Source organism: Onychomys torridus, chromosome 4 (genome assembly GCF_903995425.1).
Source record: "Onychomys torridus chromosome 4, mOncTor1.1, whole genome shotgun sequence".
NCBI classification, from domain to species: domain Eukaryota; kingdom Metazoa; phylum Chordata; class Mammalia; order Rodentia; family Cricetidae; genus Onychomys; species Onychomys torridus.
In genome coordinates this window covers 109,059,745-109,076,907 of record NC_050446.1, presented here as the reverse complement: position 1 = coordinate 109,076,907, position 17,163 = coordinate 109,059,745, and the positions used below count along the sequence as shown (strand labels likewise).

General features: G+C 37.6%; 1 protein-coding gene and 1 pseudogene across 1 annotated transcript in view; both read left to right on the top strand.

Moving 5' to 3' along the window:
- Positions 1–17,163, top strand: part of Tmx4 (thioredoxin related transmembrane protein 4) — a 44,824-nt gene that overhangs the window by 8,021 nt on the left and 19,640 nt on the right. Inside the window, exons 2-3 of the mRNA XM_036185731.1 lie at positions 3,218–3,333; positions 16,810–16,855. Coding sequence (XP_036041624.1) covers positions 3,218–3,333; positions 16,810–16,855 — 162 coding nt within the window. The remainder of the gene's footprint in view (positions 1–3,217; positions 3,334–16,809; positions 16,856–17,163) is intronic.
- Positions 6,545–6,828, top strand: LOC118582687 (annotated as a pseudogene).

Below are 17,163 nucleotides of genomic sequence, written 5' to 3'. Positions count from 1 at the left end.
CCAGGACATCCGCTGTGAGATAGCATCTTCTATACATATAGTGGGGAAGCCAGCCATACTAGCTTGGTGTAGTTAGGGTATCATTTGTTGACACTGTAATTTAATGTATTTTGTTGTAGAACAGTGAGCCTAGTATATCTTTTATCTTCATTGTCACAGGTCCTGCTGAGTGTCTGTTAAAGTAAATCCTAAGTAAATTGTCTATATCTGCTGTCCAGCCAATTTTTGTGACAACAAGAAAAACACAGAAAAAAAGAGTGCTCTATAAAATACTGATGAAGTTAGAACCAGGAAAAAAATTACCTATATTTTAGTGGATAAAAACATTTTTTAGTAAAATTTACTGCCTGGATTTGGCCTGTTAGCATTTTTTCTAAAATAAGTAATTCTAAATAGTCTTGGATAACATCCCTACCCATTTTTAAAAATAATGTAAATCATCAAAATATTTCCCAGTTTCATTATTTTAATTTTTCCGTTATTTGGCAAACTTAATTAGTGCTTCCTTTGTGTTTTAAAGTTAATGTTTGTACAATAAGATTTTAAAAGAACTTGTAGCTGGATATGGTACATGCTTGTAACCCTAGTATTCTGCCAATTTTGAGGCAGGATGACTGCTAATTCCAAAGCGTCCTAGACTACTAGTGAGTTCAAGGCCAATGTGGGCCCTCCTGGGTTATATATAGCAAGAGTCTGTCTCAAAAAAATAAGAGAATATAACTCAGTGACTGTGCATGTAGCCCTAGGCTTGATCATAAGCACCTAAAACAAACAAAAACAAAAGAAAAACTTTAGAATATGACTAGTTTATCATTTTTCCCTCTTAGTTTCATTTTTTTTTTTTTTTTTTTTTTGAGCTGAGGATCGAACCCAGGGCCTTGCGCTTGCTAGGGATTTACCACTGAGCTAAATCCCCAACCCTTAGTTTCATTTTTAAAGGCATGGCATTGTGTGGAAATAAGTTAGTGATATCAAGTCTTTTTAAATGTTTCATTTATTTCCTCAATATTTGGACTTTATTTCTTCTGAAATGTTCAATTTAAGCAGACCTACTAAATCCTGTCTAGTTGGTAGTGTCCTAAAATACTTTTTAAAGTGTTCCTAATGACATTTTTCTCCTTTGAATATCCTGTTCCCGTTTTTGAAGATGATCATTGTATTTTAGTGATTTTATCTTCCAAGTATCAGTAACCCAAACAAAATGTTTCTCCACTTGCAGCTGTGTACTTTTGTGACATTTTGAAAATGCTATTTTTTCTTAGTTATGTCATGTTATTATTTTTGAGTAGAATTCCAGCGTATGGTGTTTTTGTTGTTGTTGTTGTTCACATATTTTACATTAAGCACTCTCTGGTTATTCCTCTAAGACAGTGGTTCTCAACCTATAGGTTGCAACCCCTCTTACAAACCTCTAGCTCCAAAAAATATTTACATTATGATTTATAACAGTAGCAAAATTACAGTTATGAAGTAGCAATGAAAATAATTTTACTGTTTGGGGTCACAATTACATAAGGAAGTATGTTAAAGGGTCACAACATTAGGAAGATTGAAAACCACTGCTTTAATACCTATAAGGCTTATCTAATTGAAGTCCTTTCAAATCTTATCTTGTTTTCTATATTCGTTTCCTCAGGCTGCTGTAACAGCATGTAGAAGCATATAGGTATGTAATATCATATAGGAGGTTTCAAAAACTGAAATTTATTCTTTCATAATTCTGGAGATAAAAGGTCTCCAGGAGTCATGGTGTAGCAGGGTTGGTTTTCTGGAGACTCTGTGGGAGAGTCCCTTCTGTTCTGCTCTTAATTTCTTGCGGTTGCTGGTGTGTGCCTGTGTGGTTATGTCTGTAGCTCCAGCCCTTGCGTCCATGTTTGGATGGCAGTCTTCCTATTCCTTGGGTCAGAGCTTCTTCTTCTTCCTCTTGTAAGAACTGTTAGAGTCAGGGCCATCTTAAATGAGACAATCTCTTCTTAAGATCTCCAATTCAGGTATTTGTGTAAAGACCCTATTCCAAATACGGACACATTTGCAAGCACCAGAGCTAGAATTTGAGCATATTATTTTAGGAAAATTATTTAGTCCACACACTTTACAAGTAGAAAATCACTCTTCCCATTTTGACTTGTTCAGATTCAACACTAAGAAAATATATCTCAGTTTTACAATCTGGGTTGTTTGTGTGTTTTTGTTTTTTTTTTTGAGACAGAGTCTTGCTTACCTTATTTGCTTGAAGATACTGGGTTTCTCAGTGAACCTGGAGCGGGGGTTGACCACTCTAAGCTCCAAGGATCTCCTTGTCTCTGATCCTCAGCAGCACTGGGGCCATAGTCACACAGCCACTCTTAGTTTTTCTTTGTTTGTTTTCACATGGTCTAGGGATTTGAATCCATATGTGTACACAACAGTGTTCTTACACAGTATACTCTCTCCCTGGGCCTTGATTTTCTTTAAGGCTGTGGAAGGTGTCTTCACCCTCTCTTTCTCAGCGCCAGACTCTTCACATATACCATTTTCCTGGAAGATTGGAACATTTGTCGACCCTTTCTTGGCTGTTTGTTCTCTTTGGTCTCAGCACAGATGTTCCTTTCTCTGTAGGCCCATATGAGATGTCGTTACCTGTTTCTAGTTGAAAAGTACATGTAAAATGCAGAGTTATAGCTTGAAGGCTCACATGTTTTTACCTTTTCTGTTTAAAAAAATGTTAGGTAGCTCGTTATTTTTATTTTTATTTTTTGAAAAGTTAAGGACGTTCACAGGTGTTTACATACTTGGAAACATGCTAGGAGACCAAGTAGTGACAGGTCTCTGGTCTCTACCTATCACTTTTGTAGCTTTGAGAGATCTGGAATTGGCTTGGCTACTTTTGGGACATCCTTGAAAGTTAGTTTACTTTGAGTATTCAAAACATATTTTCCCCAGAGATCAAAGCTACCTGGAAAGGGATAAAACTTGATTCATTTATAAAAAATCACATGGAGGAAATGTTTTATATGTTAAGATAATTCTTGAAAATATTCTCAATTTTTCAATAGAATTAAAATGTTATATTGAATAATAAGGGAAATATACTCTTATTTTTATATGTCAAGTAACTTTGGAAAGCTTGCTTTTATTCTCCCCTTTAGTTAGGAATTTAATTTCAAGTATTCTATTAATTATGTTTATAGATTTTATTCCACATATTTTGTGTTGATTAGTTCTTCTGATATTACAGTTATGCACCGTGGTGTCCATCTTGCCAGCAGACTGATTCTGAATGGGAGACTTTCGCAAAGAATGGAGAAACACTTCAGATCAGTGTGGGAAAGGTGGATGTCATTCAAGAACCAGGTACTCTAAATGTGATCTTTAGATGGGAAACTTTAGTATCTGCTTACTTAGAAATTTTCATGCTTGTAGAAAGTTGCCAAGAACAGACCACAATTTGGCTTATCTATGTATATGTATGTGGGTCTTTACCCATATACATATATATATACATACACACACACACATATACATAAGATATGCATATTTGTATTTATTATTATCACTGTTTGTTGATACATTAACAGTAAGTTGTAAATACCATGATAGTTGACACATTTTCTTTAGCATGTTAAATCTGGTTTCTCATGGTGTTTTGTATAGTTTTTTTGGAACCATGATCCAATCAAGATTCATAACATGGGTTTTGTTGTTACATGTTTTTAGTTTCTCTCCATTTAGAATTACCCTCCCTTTTAAATGTCATCAGTATGCTTAAGAGAATAAGCCATGATTTACCGACACTTATGGCAACACTTATCTTTTCTCCTGTTTTCTTTAAACTAGAAGTTTTCTATAAAGATGTAAGTCTGTCCAGGTTATGGAACAGAATAGGTAGTGCTGTGACTTCATGTTGCATATCATCAGAAAATTGTCACCATTGTGAAGTTAAGCATGATAACTAAACTAGCAACATTAAGTATATTAAAAATGAAGAAACGACCTCTCCTTTTTCTTTAGTAAATAATCTGAGAGGTTATACTTTGGGGTTGGAAGCTTTGTGATATTCTTGCTTGAACTGGATACTTCATTTTGGGTTTTAGAATGGTAAACTTGTGAGTCATTACATGTAACTGTGTTAGCTATAATTTATAAATAGAAAGAATCACTTTTTCCCCTCAATGTAAGACAGGAGACAATTTTAAATTCTGAAAAGATAAACACAATAGATTCATATTTATAGCTTAAAAATAACATACATAAGAACAAAAATTAGGTTTTAGGATAGAAAACTGTAAAATATGGGTGTTTTCAATTTTTAGTAGTATTTTTTGTACTAGAATTCTGTTTCTAGATACTGTATCTGTTTATAAGAGGAACAAAGCACTACAATTTGTTTTTACTTTTTTGTAGATTAAGTTGTGTACAAACTTGTGTAAGGTTGGTAGGCGTAATCAATGATGGATTAATCAAAATGCAGCTATTCTCTTCATATTTCAGCTCCTTGGTATCTCCTGTGAATTCAGTGTGATTTAAGAGATAATAGCCTAGTGATAGATTTATAATTCTAATGTTTAATTTAATGTAGTTTTCCATATAAAATATAAGCCTACTGGTTTTCCATTTCATGTAGGTCAAGGATAAAGAAAAACGGAGTCTGAAGTATTTTTAAAATGCTAATTTCGGCCACATTGTCTTATGTAATAAAAACTAACTGTATTTGTGATACTTAACAAAGAAGGAAAATAAATCTTCTATACCATTGCCTGGGAAGGGGGGCATCCTCCAGCAGCAGAGGGCTCGAAAGGAGTCCATAGAGTTGGCGTTTACTAGACTTTTCTATCTGAAGGGGCTAGGGAAAAAGACACTCATATTCTCTCTTGATGGTTTCCTTCTTTATTCCATATTCTCATATGTATACTGAATACTTCTACTGTATATGTTTTTCTACAGCTTATATGCCCCAACAAAATCTTTCAGGCAATATAGGAATTGCAATGTGGTTACATTCTGTTTTTCAAGTGAGTGAATATAAGCAAAAAAAAAAAAAAAAGCATGTTTTCCATATCCCTTGCATAATTAAACATTGTACTTATTACAGGTGAAAAACAAATTATTCCAAGAACCCATGTACATGCATACTCAAGCAACTTGTTATAGATTAACTGTGTAGGCAAGCAAGCTATTGTTCTCAGTTGAGTCTTTTACTGGTAGGTTGCATTTCGCAGTTACAAAGAAAAGGCCAATGACTTTATTACTTTTCTTGAAATGTAATCTTATAAGGAATTTTATAGGCATCACCAACAAAAACTTTCATACATGAAAAACCATCAGTCAGCCATACTTTAAATCTTTAGGGTGTATACCCATTCATCAATATTTTGTGTATATATATCAGGAGAGTGAGGGTGGAAATAGGAAATGAAGGTGTAAGGAATTAATCACCACCTTTGGTCATCAACCAATCCTAGCAAGAAATGTGAATCAGCTAGTAATAATTGGGCTGTTTTGTTCTTGTTCTCTGACCTTAAAGTGTTCCTCACTCAACTATGTGCCTTTTTAAAACTTTAGATTATCTTCTTGGGTTTTTTTTTGTTTGTTTGTTTGTTGTTGGTTTTTGTTTTTGTTTTTTTTAACCTCAAAGCTGTTTGACAAAAAGATATTAGTCTAACTTTACGTTATTTTCAAAGCATTGTTTTCAGTATTCACTCCAAAACCTGTGAACACATCTCCCAACATTAAGGTTAAAAGAATTTAAGCTAGCTGGCCTACTGGGACTCAATTATTTTTCTTAATCATTAACTAAGCCACAGTCTATACAGCTTCTCAATAGAAACTCATGTATTCTAGCTGTGTGACACTTCCTTGTTCTATTTTTAATCATCAGAACTCTATTTAAACTAACATTATTATTATTATCAATTAGACAGCACAGCTTAGGAAGGAATCATCTTCATAATAATCCACAGGTAAGAATGCCCAGTAGAACAAGATGTTTCCATGAGATAAACACACTACATTACAGGCAGTGGGGATCTCCCCACACACATTCACACCATGCCAGATCCCAGAGAAAGATGGCAGGGGCAAACATGCAAAGGCACAACAGAAACAGAAGACATTCTGGGGTCTGTGGTCTCAGAACCTTGTCTACCCAAGATTCACCCATCAGGGATTAACCTCCTGGTGGGCTGACACCCTGAAGTCAGTTGCCACCTGCTGCTCCTCTGACATGGCTACTGGCACTTCTATGTGGTATTTATAAGAATAGGGAAGAAATGATTGTTTGATGTTTTAGGACAGATTTTTAAGGAAATTCCTTAATTTATTTTTAGATTATTTTATGTACTATTTGTGTGCCTGGTATCCATGGAGGTCAGAAGAGACATCAGATTGACTGAAATTGGAATTATAGATGTTTATGAGCCATGATATGGGTGCTAGGAATTGAACCTAGGTCCTCTGCAAGGGCAACACATGCTCTAAATCACCGAGCCATCTCTCCAGGGCCATTAATTGCAGTTAAGTTTTTATAATATGATTTTTCAAATTATATTATAATTTGGCTGAGACCATGGCTGGAGGCAAAGCTGGGAAAGACGGTGGGAAAACAAGGCTAAGGCAGTGTCGTGTTCCCAGAGAGCTGGCCTGCAGTTTCCAATGGGCCGAATCCACAGACCCTTCAAGACTTGCACCATGGATGGGTGGGTGCCACTGCTGCTGTGTACAGTGCTGCAATTCTTGAGTACCTCACAGCTGAGGCTTGGCTTTCACTAGGGTGTCTTGGAGAGCTTTCAAAACTCCAGCGAGAGGACTGAGGTGCTGGAGTTGGCAGGTAATGCTTCCAAGGATCTCATAGTAAAGCACATCACTCCATGTCACTTGCAGCTTGCAATCTGAGGTGATGAAGAGTTGGATTCACTTATCAAAGCTACCATAGCCAGGATGGTGTGATCCCGCACATCCACAAATCCCTGATTGGGAAGAAGAGACAGCAGAAAACTGCCTAGGAAGTGATTGAACCAACCTGCTCTCCCTCACTGTCTGTGACTGGGACAGAACACCTGTGGAAAAGCATAGACAATTGCTGTAGACAAGATAAAAAACATTTGTATGTTTTTAGACTGTTGAAGTTTGATAAGTCCCTTTCCCTGTGGTCATGGTCATGTGGTGATTGGCCAGGTTTCTCCCTTGTGTTTTATACAAAAATAGAATTGATAAAACATTTTTTCAAAAAAAAAATTGCAAGAGAGGCTGGAGAAATGGCTTAGCAGTTAAGAATACTTGTTGCTCTTGCAGAGGACCAGGGTTCGATTCCAAGCATCAATGGCAGTTTACAACTGTCTGTGTCTCAGGTTCCACAGTAGCTCAACTTCTAAGGAATCCAATGCCCTCTTCTGACCTCTGCAGACACCAGACACTCACATGGTACACATACATACATGCAGGTAAAACACTCATACACATAAAATAGCTACATATATATTAATGAGACCATGATTCTACATGTTTTGGTTTTCTGAATGGCTAGAGAATATGGCCATTGGTTACATAGTATGTTTTTTGTTGAGGACATGCTAAACATGTGATCCTGTAAGATCTTACTGCCTAAGGATGATGTAGATATCTTAGTTAGTGTAACTGTACTCTGTTATAATCATGAAACAACAGATCACCTGAAAATGTGTTTTGAAAAACTTGTTTAGTGAAAAAATGTGTTTTAAAAATACCTTTATGTGATACATGACTATATGATACTGGCTATGGTGTTACTTTCAGTTACTAGTTTAATGATTTTACTAATATTTTAATAAGGCCTCGGAATAATAATAATGGATATTTGAATTCTGGGTACAAATGATTTAGAAGTGGCTAAGGAAGACTGACATGACTTTCACTGAGCTTATATTCTAATTAAGGGTAAAGAATAATAATAAAATGAAATGGAAAATAACAGATGAAAAATGCAGTAGTGTAAGTATCTGGCCACCTTTTCTTTTTTTTCTGTTTTTAAGATAGAATGGGCAAGGAAGGTCTGTCTATTAAGTTGAAGAGATCTTGATAAAGTGAGACAGCAGACTGCAGCAGACTCTGAGGACAGAGTGTTCCAGGCAGAGCAAACACCAGGTGCAGGTTGGGCTAGTTGACTTACTTGGAAAACAGTATGGCCAGTGAACTGAGGATAGCAAGGAACCAAGTTAGTTTTGTTGGCCATGGCATCAAGTATGGATTTACAAAGGATAGTTGAAGGACAGTGCTCGAGGATTTGAGTAGATACTTGGCATGACTTATATTTTAAAAGAATTCCTTTGGTTGCTATATGAAAAAATTGATAGGGATCAGAAATGGAAACAGGTTGAATAGTTGACTGATTAGTTCAGTAAACCAGAGTTAAGAACATGGTGGTTTAGAAGCTATAATGATTAAATTTTTGGGTATGAGACTGTGACTTCCTGATGGATGAGTTGTAAGATGTGGTGGGAAGATAGAAAAGAATGAAAGGGATCAAGTTTGGAACAGAGAAAAAATCTTTACTAGATACATATCTGACAGAGGATTAACTATCTAAAATATACAAAGAACTCAAAAGACAAAACAAAATAAGTGCACACACACACAAATTGGGGAATGGAACTAAATGGTTCTCCAAAAAAAGAAAGAAAGAAATACAAATGCCAGAGAAGCAGGTTTTAAAATGTTGAACATTTTTAGTTATAATAGGAATGCAAAATAAAACTACATTAAAACTTCATCTTACCCACTCAGACTGCCTGAGGTCAAAACAGAAAATGGCCCTGAATGCTCTCATGCTTATGGGGAAAAGGTAATATTTATTCACTGCTGTTGGAATGCAAACTGGTACAGCTCCTATTAGTATAGATTTCAAAGAGCTAGAAATAGATTTATCACATGATCCAGCTATACCACTGGGGAATATAACCAGAGGACTGTATATCCTACTCTAGAGATACTTGCTCATTCATTGCTGTTCTAGTCACAGTAGTCAGGAAATGGGAAAGCCTAGATGTCTAAGAACTGATGAAGAGAGGATATCTTACCTGGAATCATCCTTAATATTTAGTTTTTACAAAGTCAGTATTTGACTGAGCTATTAAAATAATTCCATTTTGAGACTATTAGTGGATATTTTTGTATGCTATTTATCTAGGCTATCTTATCCTCAAATATTGATTACTATTGCCTTTACATATCACAGTACAGTGCTGACATCTCTAGTCCTTCCTCTAAGCTTTCAGTTCTTCTTTAAAATGAGCTTTAGATATATTTTCTGATCAAATAAAATCTTCTATATTCTGGATAAATATCCTTTATTTTTCTACATTAAACTTGTTTTAATGAATCTTAAAATTCTGTGGTAGATTTTTGGTCAAGTTGTTTCCATTAGAAAGTATCTTGAAAACTAGTAACTCCAAACTACCACACACAAAAAGATTTACGTCCTTTTGATGTTGAGCTGCAGTTGTATTTTAAAGTGAAAGTTCAGTAGAAAAGGCATGCAGAAATTTTAGAGGACTATAGCCAAACTTTATATTTTCTGTTTGCAGGCTTAGGAGTGTACCTCTTTTTGTAATTATTTTCTTTCTAAGGGGGTGGTGGCAGAAGAGAGTAGTATTGAAGATTGAATCAGAGCCTTACACAAGCTTTATAAGCATGACCGTGAGCTGAAATTCCAGCCCTCTTGTTAAACTTCACTTTTTAATTCTGAGAAAGGGTCTTACTGCATTGCCTAGGCTGACCTAGAACCTACATGCTTAGAGATTTTTTCCCCCTAATCCTAACCCTAACTTCAACCAGAGTTTGGGTTGGGGTTAGGGAAACAATCTATGACCCCCAGCTCTGGGGCATGTACCCTGAGAGGGAAATAGAACAAACTATTGAAACCTCTTCAGGTACTTCCTCTTGGAGGAAAGATTCAAGGACACAGGAAGGCTGTCTGTTAAGGTTTGGGTTAGGGTTAGAGTTAGTGTTAGTGTTGGTGTTAGGCTTAGGGTTAGGGTTGGTATTAGGGTTAGAATTGAGATTAGGGTTAGGGTTTGGGTTGACATTAGGGTTAGAGTTGTGATTATAGTTATGGTTGTGTTTAGATTTAGGTTTTCTATTAGGATTGGGGTTAGGGTTGGAATTGGAATTATGTTTGAGGTTTTGCTTAGTGTTGGGTTTAATTTTAGGTTAGGGTTAGTGTTGGGATTAGTTTTAGGTTAGGTTTGGGGTTAGTTTTCAGCTTGGGATAGTTATGTTTGGAATTAGGTTTTTTAGTAAGGGTTATGGTTGGGATTAGGGTAACAGTTTCAGTTAGGTTTATTTTAGGATTAGGGTTGTATTAGATTTAGGGTTATGGTTGTGGTTATAGTTAGGTTTAGGTTTAGGTTTGGTATTAGGTTTAGATTTAGGGTTAAGTTTGCAATTAGGATTATTTTTGTGTTTAGGGTTCGTGTTAGGTTTAGGGTTAGGGTTTGATTTAGGATTAGGTTTAGTGTTGCAATTAATCTTATGGTAGGGTTATGGTTAATGTTGGACTTAGGGTTATGATTATGGTAAGATTGAGATTTTTTTTATTGGTATTATAGTTGTTTGATTTAGTTTTAAATTTTGGGTTATAATGTTTAGTGTTAGGTTTGGCATTAGGGTTAATGTTATATTTTGGGGGTTAGGGTTGGTATTAGTGTTAAGTTTAGGTTGATGGTTAGGGTTAGGGTCTGCATGAGTGTTAGAATTAGGTTAAGGTTAAGATGGTGGTTAAAGTTAGGGTTAGGGTTGGTATTTCAGTTAAGGTTAGGATGCTGGTTAGGTTAGGTTTAGGCTTGACTTGAAGGTAGTGGTTAAGTTTACAGTTGGGATTTGGTTAGTATTTTGGTGTTAGTGTTGAGGTTTGGATTTGGGTTGGGTTATTATTGTTTAGGTTAGTGTTAGTGTTAGTGTTAGGAATAGTGTTAAGTGTAGGGTTAGTGTTGAAATTAGTGTTGGGGTTATGGTTATGGTTAGTGTTTAGAGTTAGTACTAGGTTTGGTTCAGCATTTATTTAGGGTTTGGCTTTTGTTTGTCTTCATGGTAAATTCTAATTTTGAAGTTAGGGTTATGGTTCTTTTTCGATTAGGTTTATGTTCAAATTTAGTATTAGATTTTACTTTGGGTTTGGGTTTGAGTTAGATTTGTAGTTAGGGTTAAGTTTGACTTTAAGGTTATTGTTAAGGTTTTGGTTAGAGCTAGGGTTGATGCTAAGTTTAGGCCTAACAAGAGGGTTAGGGTTAATGTTCGGGTTCCTCTTATATTTAGGGTTTTCATTAGTGTTAGTGTTAAGGTTGGCATTAGAATTAGGATTAAGTTTGGGTCTTGTAAGAATTTTGTGACCTCCAATTTACTCTGGGACATATACCCTTTGAGGGAAGCAGAAGAAACAACTGAAATTCCTAGAGGTACTTACTCTTGGAGGGAAGATTTAAGGTTAGGTTTAGGGTTAGAATTAGGCTTAGGGTTAGAGTTCAGTTTAGGGTTAGTGTTGAAATTATGGTTAGTGTTGGGATTAGGGTTAGAGTTAGGGAAGCAGTCCATGGTTTCATAATACACCCTGTTCTCAATGAAAGCCTATAAACTCAGTAGTTCCTCTGGTAGAATGCAACTTTGATTAGTCTTTGGTAACGTAGGAGTGGTGAGAGGTGGCCTAATCTTCCCCTAGGAAACTTGGGCAGTGATTTGGGTTCCTGGAACATAAACCATAGATAGGTTTTGCTGACTGACTTCCTTACGTGCCTTGTTTGGCCTACTTTTTAAAGCACTCTAGACTATCTGCCAAGGGTCATCACTACTCACAGTGAGCTTGGTTCACCCTCCTACATCAGTCTTCCATCACAAAAAGCACTTCAGGTTTGCCCACAGGCCTGGTATTTTCTCAATTGGAATTCCCTCTGAAAATTACTCTAGCTTGTCTAGTTGGCATAAAACTAGCTAGCACAATGAGTGAAGACAGGAGCATGGGTGAAGCATGCTCTAAAGCAGCCACACTGGAAGGTCTGCACTCTGCATGGTTGATAAATTCCTTAGGGATGTGTAGATGGAGCCTGATTCCCTAGTCCTCTGCCTATATACCCTTCTTTTTCCAAGACCACATTCAGTAGGACAGAGTACAACTGATTGGGTGGAGTAGCTGCATAATTCAGTGAGAGTTCCATGATCCTCCCAGCCCCTTCTTCCGTGAGGGAACATCAACAGTTAACATGCATATCAGGGATGGCCTTTTGCAAGTAGGTATTGCTGGATGCATGAAGATGGTGGCAGTTTGGTTTGGAGGATATTCCTGTACCACACTCTAGCTTTTCCTTTGGTTCCTAAATTTTTTTCTTCCTCCTCTCTTCCACAAGGGTCTCTGAGCCTTGGAGGAGGTAACATAGATATCTGACTATTTTTCTCCAACTTCAGTGAGGCACTGGTCCCCCATGCCCTCTCTCAATCCCTCCATCTTTGGAACATGAGTGTTGGCAAGTCCTCAGGGTTATTCCTCCCATGAAAACATAAGAAAGGAAAAGGACAAAAAATGGAAATGGAAAAAAACATTCAGACACCAAGTGAAGTAATTACCTGATTGTATATACTGCAGACATGTTGGGCAGTACATAGTTATTTAACAAAGCAATAGCAGCTGCATCTCTACCAGCGCCTATGACTACCCTGGCCACAGGTTTATGTCTAAGTTCAGTTCTCAGATGAGCACCCCCTGTGGGTCAGGCTGTAAGTCCAATCAGAAAGTTTGTTCTGTCCAGAACTACTCGTGTCACTATTTTACTGTCTGGCCCATATTGCCTGGCCCTTCCATAAAGAAGCACACAGCATCTACAACTGAGAAAGACTGCCTTAATAGCACCTTCCAGCACTATAAAAACTATCCTGCGGGGAAGTCACATTTTCTGCTCAGTCCTAGCCTTATGTATGTTTCCAAGTCCTCAATCCAAACTGTGAGATGTCTTCAGCATTAGTGTTTTACCATTCAGTTCTGCAATGAAACCAACAGCAGTAACAATAGTCTTGATTGGTTTAGGAGCCTCTGGGGCCTCTGTGGCTGACAACTTCAGTGGAGATAACTTCCCTGAGTACTAAGATTCCTGTATTCCTAATTAATGCTTTTATGGTTTCTAGAAGCTTTTAGCCCATACTCATATTCATCAGACCCTGTTTACCATGCAGGCATGCCACTCCATAGCACCTACAAGAAGAATGCCATCCTGGGCTATCCCACCATGGATATCTCTTGCTCATCTGGTAGAGATCTTAGTGACATATCTCTCTACCCTTCATACTGTCTATGCCACTGCCCCTCCCCCAAAATGCACACCAACCACATGCGGACAGAAACCTATGTTAAAATAGCCTTTCTAAACACTCCACCCTCTGAACAGTGTAGGTTCAGCTGCTTGTCTTAATACCCCTAGCAGGAGCAATGGTCTTGTTCTTCCCAAACTCAACTCTAATTTGTTATGTTCTCCTGACTACATCAGTGTAGGCAGGACTAGGACACTCCTACCCCTCACTGCCTTCTAAGATCCCAATGATGAATCCAAGTTTGTTTCTATCAGAGTTTGCCTTGGGGGAACTAATGTAAGGCTTTCTTACAGAGAAGTGGGTGTAGGGTTACAGTCCTGCCTGTAACCCTACAGCAGCCACACTAGAAGGTCTAACCACAGCACAGATTCTGACTCCCTCATGGCTGTGTAGGTGCAGCCAGTTTCCTTAGTCTTTTTCTACCCATATGCTCTAGCCATGTCCTAAGGCACCATGCACTAAGGGCAGAATTCTATACAACTAATTGGGAAGATGGGCTGTGAGGGCACATGAATAGTCAGCAAGCCCAGCCGAGATAATCAGAAGTATTATGTAAATATAGATTTATTTTATAAAAAATATGAAAGCAGCTTATCCATGTTATTAAAAACAAAGCTTCAGCATATCAAATTTCAAGTGACCCAAGAGATTTAAAATTTGAACAGCATGATTTGCATAGATATTTGATTTTGTCCATATTCAGCAAGAGAATAGGTAGAAATAATAAATGTTAAAAGGATATGTATTATTTTTCTGTGTGATGTTGTTTCTTTCCACTTAATACAGGTACCCTGCTAAATATAGTTGATTTGCAAACCATATTTATAGGACAGAAAGCTATTTTGCAGTCACTGTGAGTCGGATTTTCTGCTTGCTGTTTTTCATATAATGTCTCTCTGAGGCCATGATTGTGACCAGTTAAACTCTCTCCTTCTGTGCTCTATGAGACCACCACCTGTGTTTTCCATCCAGTTATCTCTAGTAACTACTACAGTTCCTCAAAGAAGCTTCTTATTAGCTCTTTCTGAATGAAGGAGCCTTTTATTTTATTTACCTTTACATATTGATAGCATGAAATTTGATATGCACTTCATGTTCAGTAAAGATTTGCTAAAACATAAAGAAATACGGTCCATGTACAATACTTGGAAATTGTAGAAATTTACAAAATTATGTGTGTGTGTGTGTGTGTGTGTGTGTGTGTGTGTGTGTATATAACAATTAAGATTTTAAGTCTTGCTGGGCGGTGGTGGCGCACGCCTTTAATCCCAGCACTCGGGAGGCAGAGGCAGGCGGATCTCTGTGAGTTCAAGACCAGCCTAGGCTATCAAGTGAGTTCCAGGAAAGGCGCAAAGCTACACAGGGAAACCCTGTCTCGAAACACCCCTCCCCCCAAAAAAAGATTTTAAGTCTTTTCAAAATATTAATTAATGGAATGGAATAGTATAGTTGTCTATATTATTATTATTATTATTATTATTATTATTATTATTTACATTTTATGAGTAGGACTTCCTGTAGCTTTGTTTGATTGGCATGAAACTTGGTGTATAGACTGGGCAGTCCTCAGACTTGCCGTGCTGGGATTACCAGTGTGCCTTACTGAACCTGACTTACGTTTTAAATTATCTTAATTTTTAAATTTTCTTTTTACTTTTAAGAATGTATTCTTAGAGACTTTCATACATTTATATAATGAAATATCACATCTACCCTTCATCTTCCCTTGAATTCCCTCCAGAAACTCAAAATGTCCTGTTCTCAACTATATGTACCTATCTTTCTTTCATTTATCCTTGTTCTCTCTCTCTCTCTCTCTCTCTCTCTCTCTCTCTCTCTCTCTCTCTCTCATTGATTCTATGCAGATTTCATACTATGTATCCTGATCCTGCCTGTCTCCCTGTCCCTCCCATCTGTCCTCCAATCTTGCAACCTCCTTTCAAAACAAAACAAAATTTAAAAGAAAGACCAAAAGCAAACATACCAAACAACAAAAAAGCCAAAACAACAGAAAAGCAAAACAAAAACAGAAAACAAACAAACAATTAAAACAACAACAACAAAGAAAGAAAAACAACAATAACAAAAAAGGAGAAGAATCTTCATGGAAGTTGTAGTGTGACCCATTGAATCACACAGTTTTTACACTTAGTCCTTTTGTCTTCACTTGCAAGTGCTCATTACCATGAGTCATCTGCCTAGTTTAAGGCCTCTTCTACACCATTGTTAATGGGTCCCTACTGGGGCTTCTCTTGGATATCCTGTTGATATCCTGTGTCATAGGGATCTTGCAGTTTTAAATCTATAAGTTTGTCCCCTGTACCTGCTCCAACAGTTCATAAATGAGATGGACCTTGGGGGTGGGCCAACTCAGCCTTGGTTCTGGGCTTGGGTGGTAGCTGGCCTGGTCAGCCCAGCAGCTTCCCCCAGTTGTCACCACCCAGGTGAGCTCTCCAGCACTGCCCTGGCCAGCCCTTCCAGGGCAGCCTGTAGCAAGGAGCATGGCCCTATACAGGCTTCCTGGTTGTTTGTCCAGATTCTGTGAGCCCCTATGAACCCAGTTTAGTTGTTTCTGTGGGTTCTTTTGTGATGTCCTTGACCCCCCTGGTTTGTACAATCCTTCCTCTCTCTCTTCAGCAGGATTCTCTGAGCTCATCCTAATGTTTAGCTGTAGGTCTCGGTATCTTCCCATCAGTTACTGAATGAAAGCGCTCTGATGACATTTGGGACAGTCACCAATCTATGAGCATAGCAGAATATCGTTAGGCATTGTTATGTTGACATTTTTTCCCCTCTAATTGTGTTTGGCTCTATCCTAGGTCTGTGGGTCATTCAGCTTCTGGGTCCTGGCATTCCAGGCATGAACTTAGATCTTATTGCTCTGTATTATAATCTTTTAGCTTGTGTATACAATTCCAAGTGTATTAGTTTGAGTTTTTATTGATGTGAAAAGACACTATGACCACGGCAACTCTTATAAAGAAAACATTTAATTGAGGTGGCTTGCTTACAGTTTCAGAGGTTTAGTTCATGATCTTCACCATAGGGAGCATAATGGCATGCAGGCAGATGTGGTACTGGAGCTGACAGTTCTACATCTTGACTCAGAAGCAATAGAAAGTTGACTTGTCTGTCACACTAAGTGAAGCTTGAGAAAGATCTCAGAGCCCGCCCCACATTGACACATTTCCTCCAATAAGGACACACTTCCTAATAGTGACACTACCTTTGGGGGCCATTTTCTTTCAAACTACCACACCAAGTAATACATAAACCGGAAAATTCTAGGGTAACACATAGAACATAAGCATGTGTGTGTCAGTAACTAGAATGTATTAGGAAATAAAGGTGACTAAAGTTTTTTTCCCTTAGGTCAAAAGATAATCAATAAATGTAATTCAGTAATTCCAGTGATGTTTGTTCATGTGATCACCATAGCAGTCTAAGGATGCTGTTTCTCAGCACTTGAGTTTAACTTTTAAATGCTTTTGTTTGTGCTATTCCTAGGTTTGAGCGGCCGCTTCTTTGTCACTACTCTCCCAGCATTTTTTCAGTAAGCTTTATTAATTTTATGATCTTATAAAGCTTAGAATTTAGCACTGTAGGGGGATAGGTCAAGTAGGTGTGGTGAACCATGCTAATGAGAGGGAAGGGAAAATGGCAGAAAAGTGCTCCATTGTTACAGCACTTGGGGGTCATTCAGGAGACAGGCGGAGCAGGTGCACTGGAGCCATGGGAATAGGACGCCCAGTCTCACTCAGTAGTACATTAGGAGGAATGAAGAGAACAAAAGGGAATGTGTAGACTGTTCTGTGGACCCTACCTGGGATGAGAAGTAAGAAAACGAAGGCTTAGAGGTGA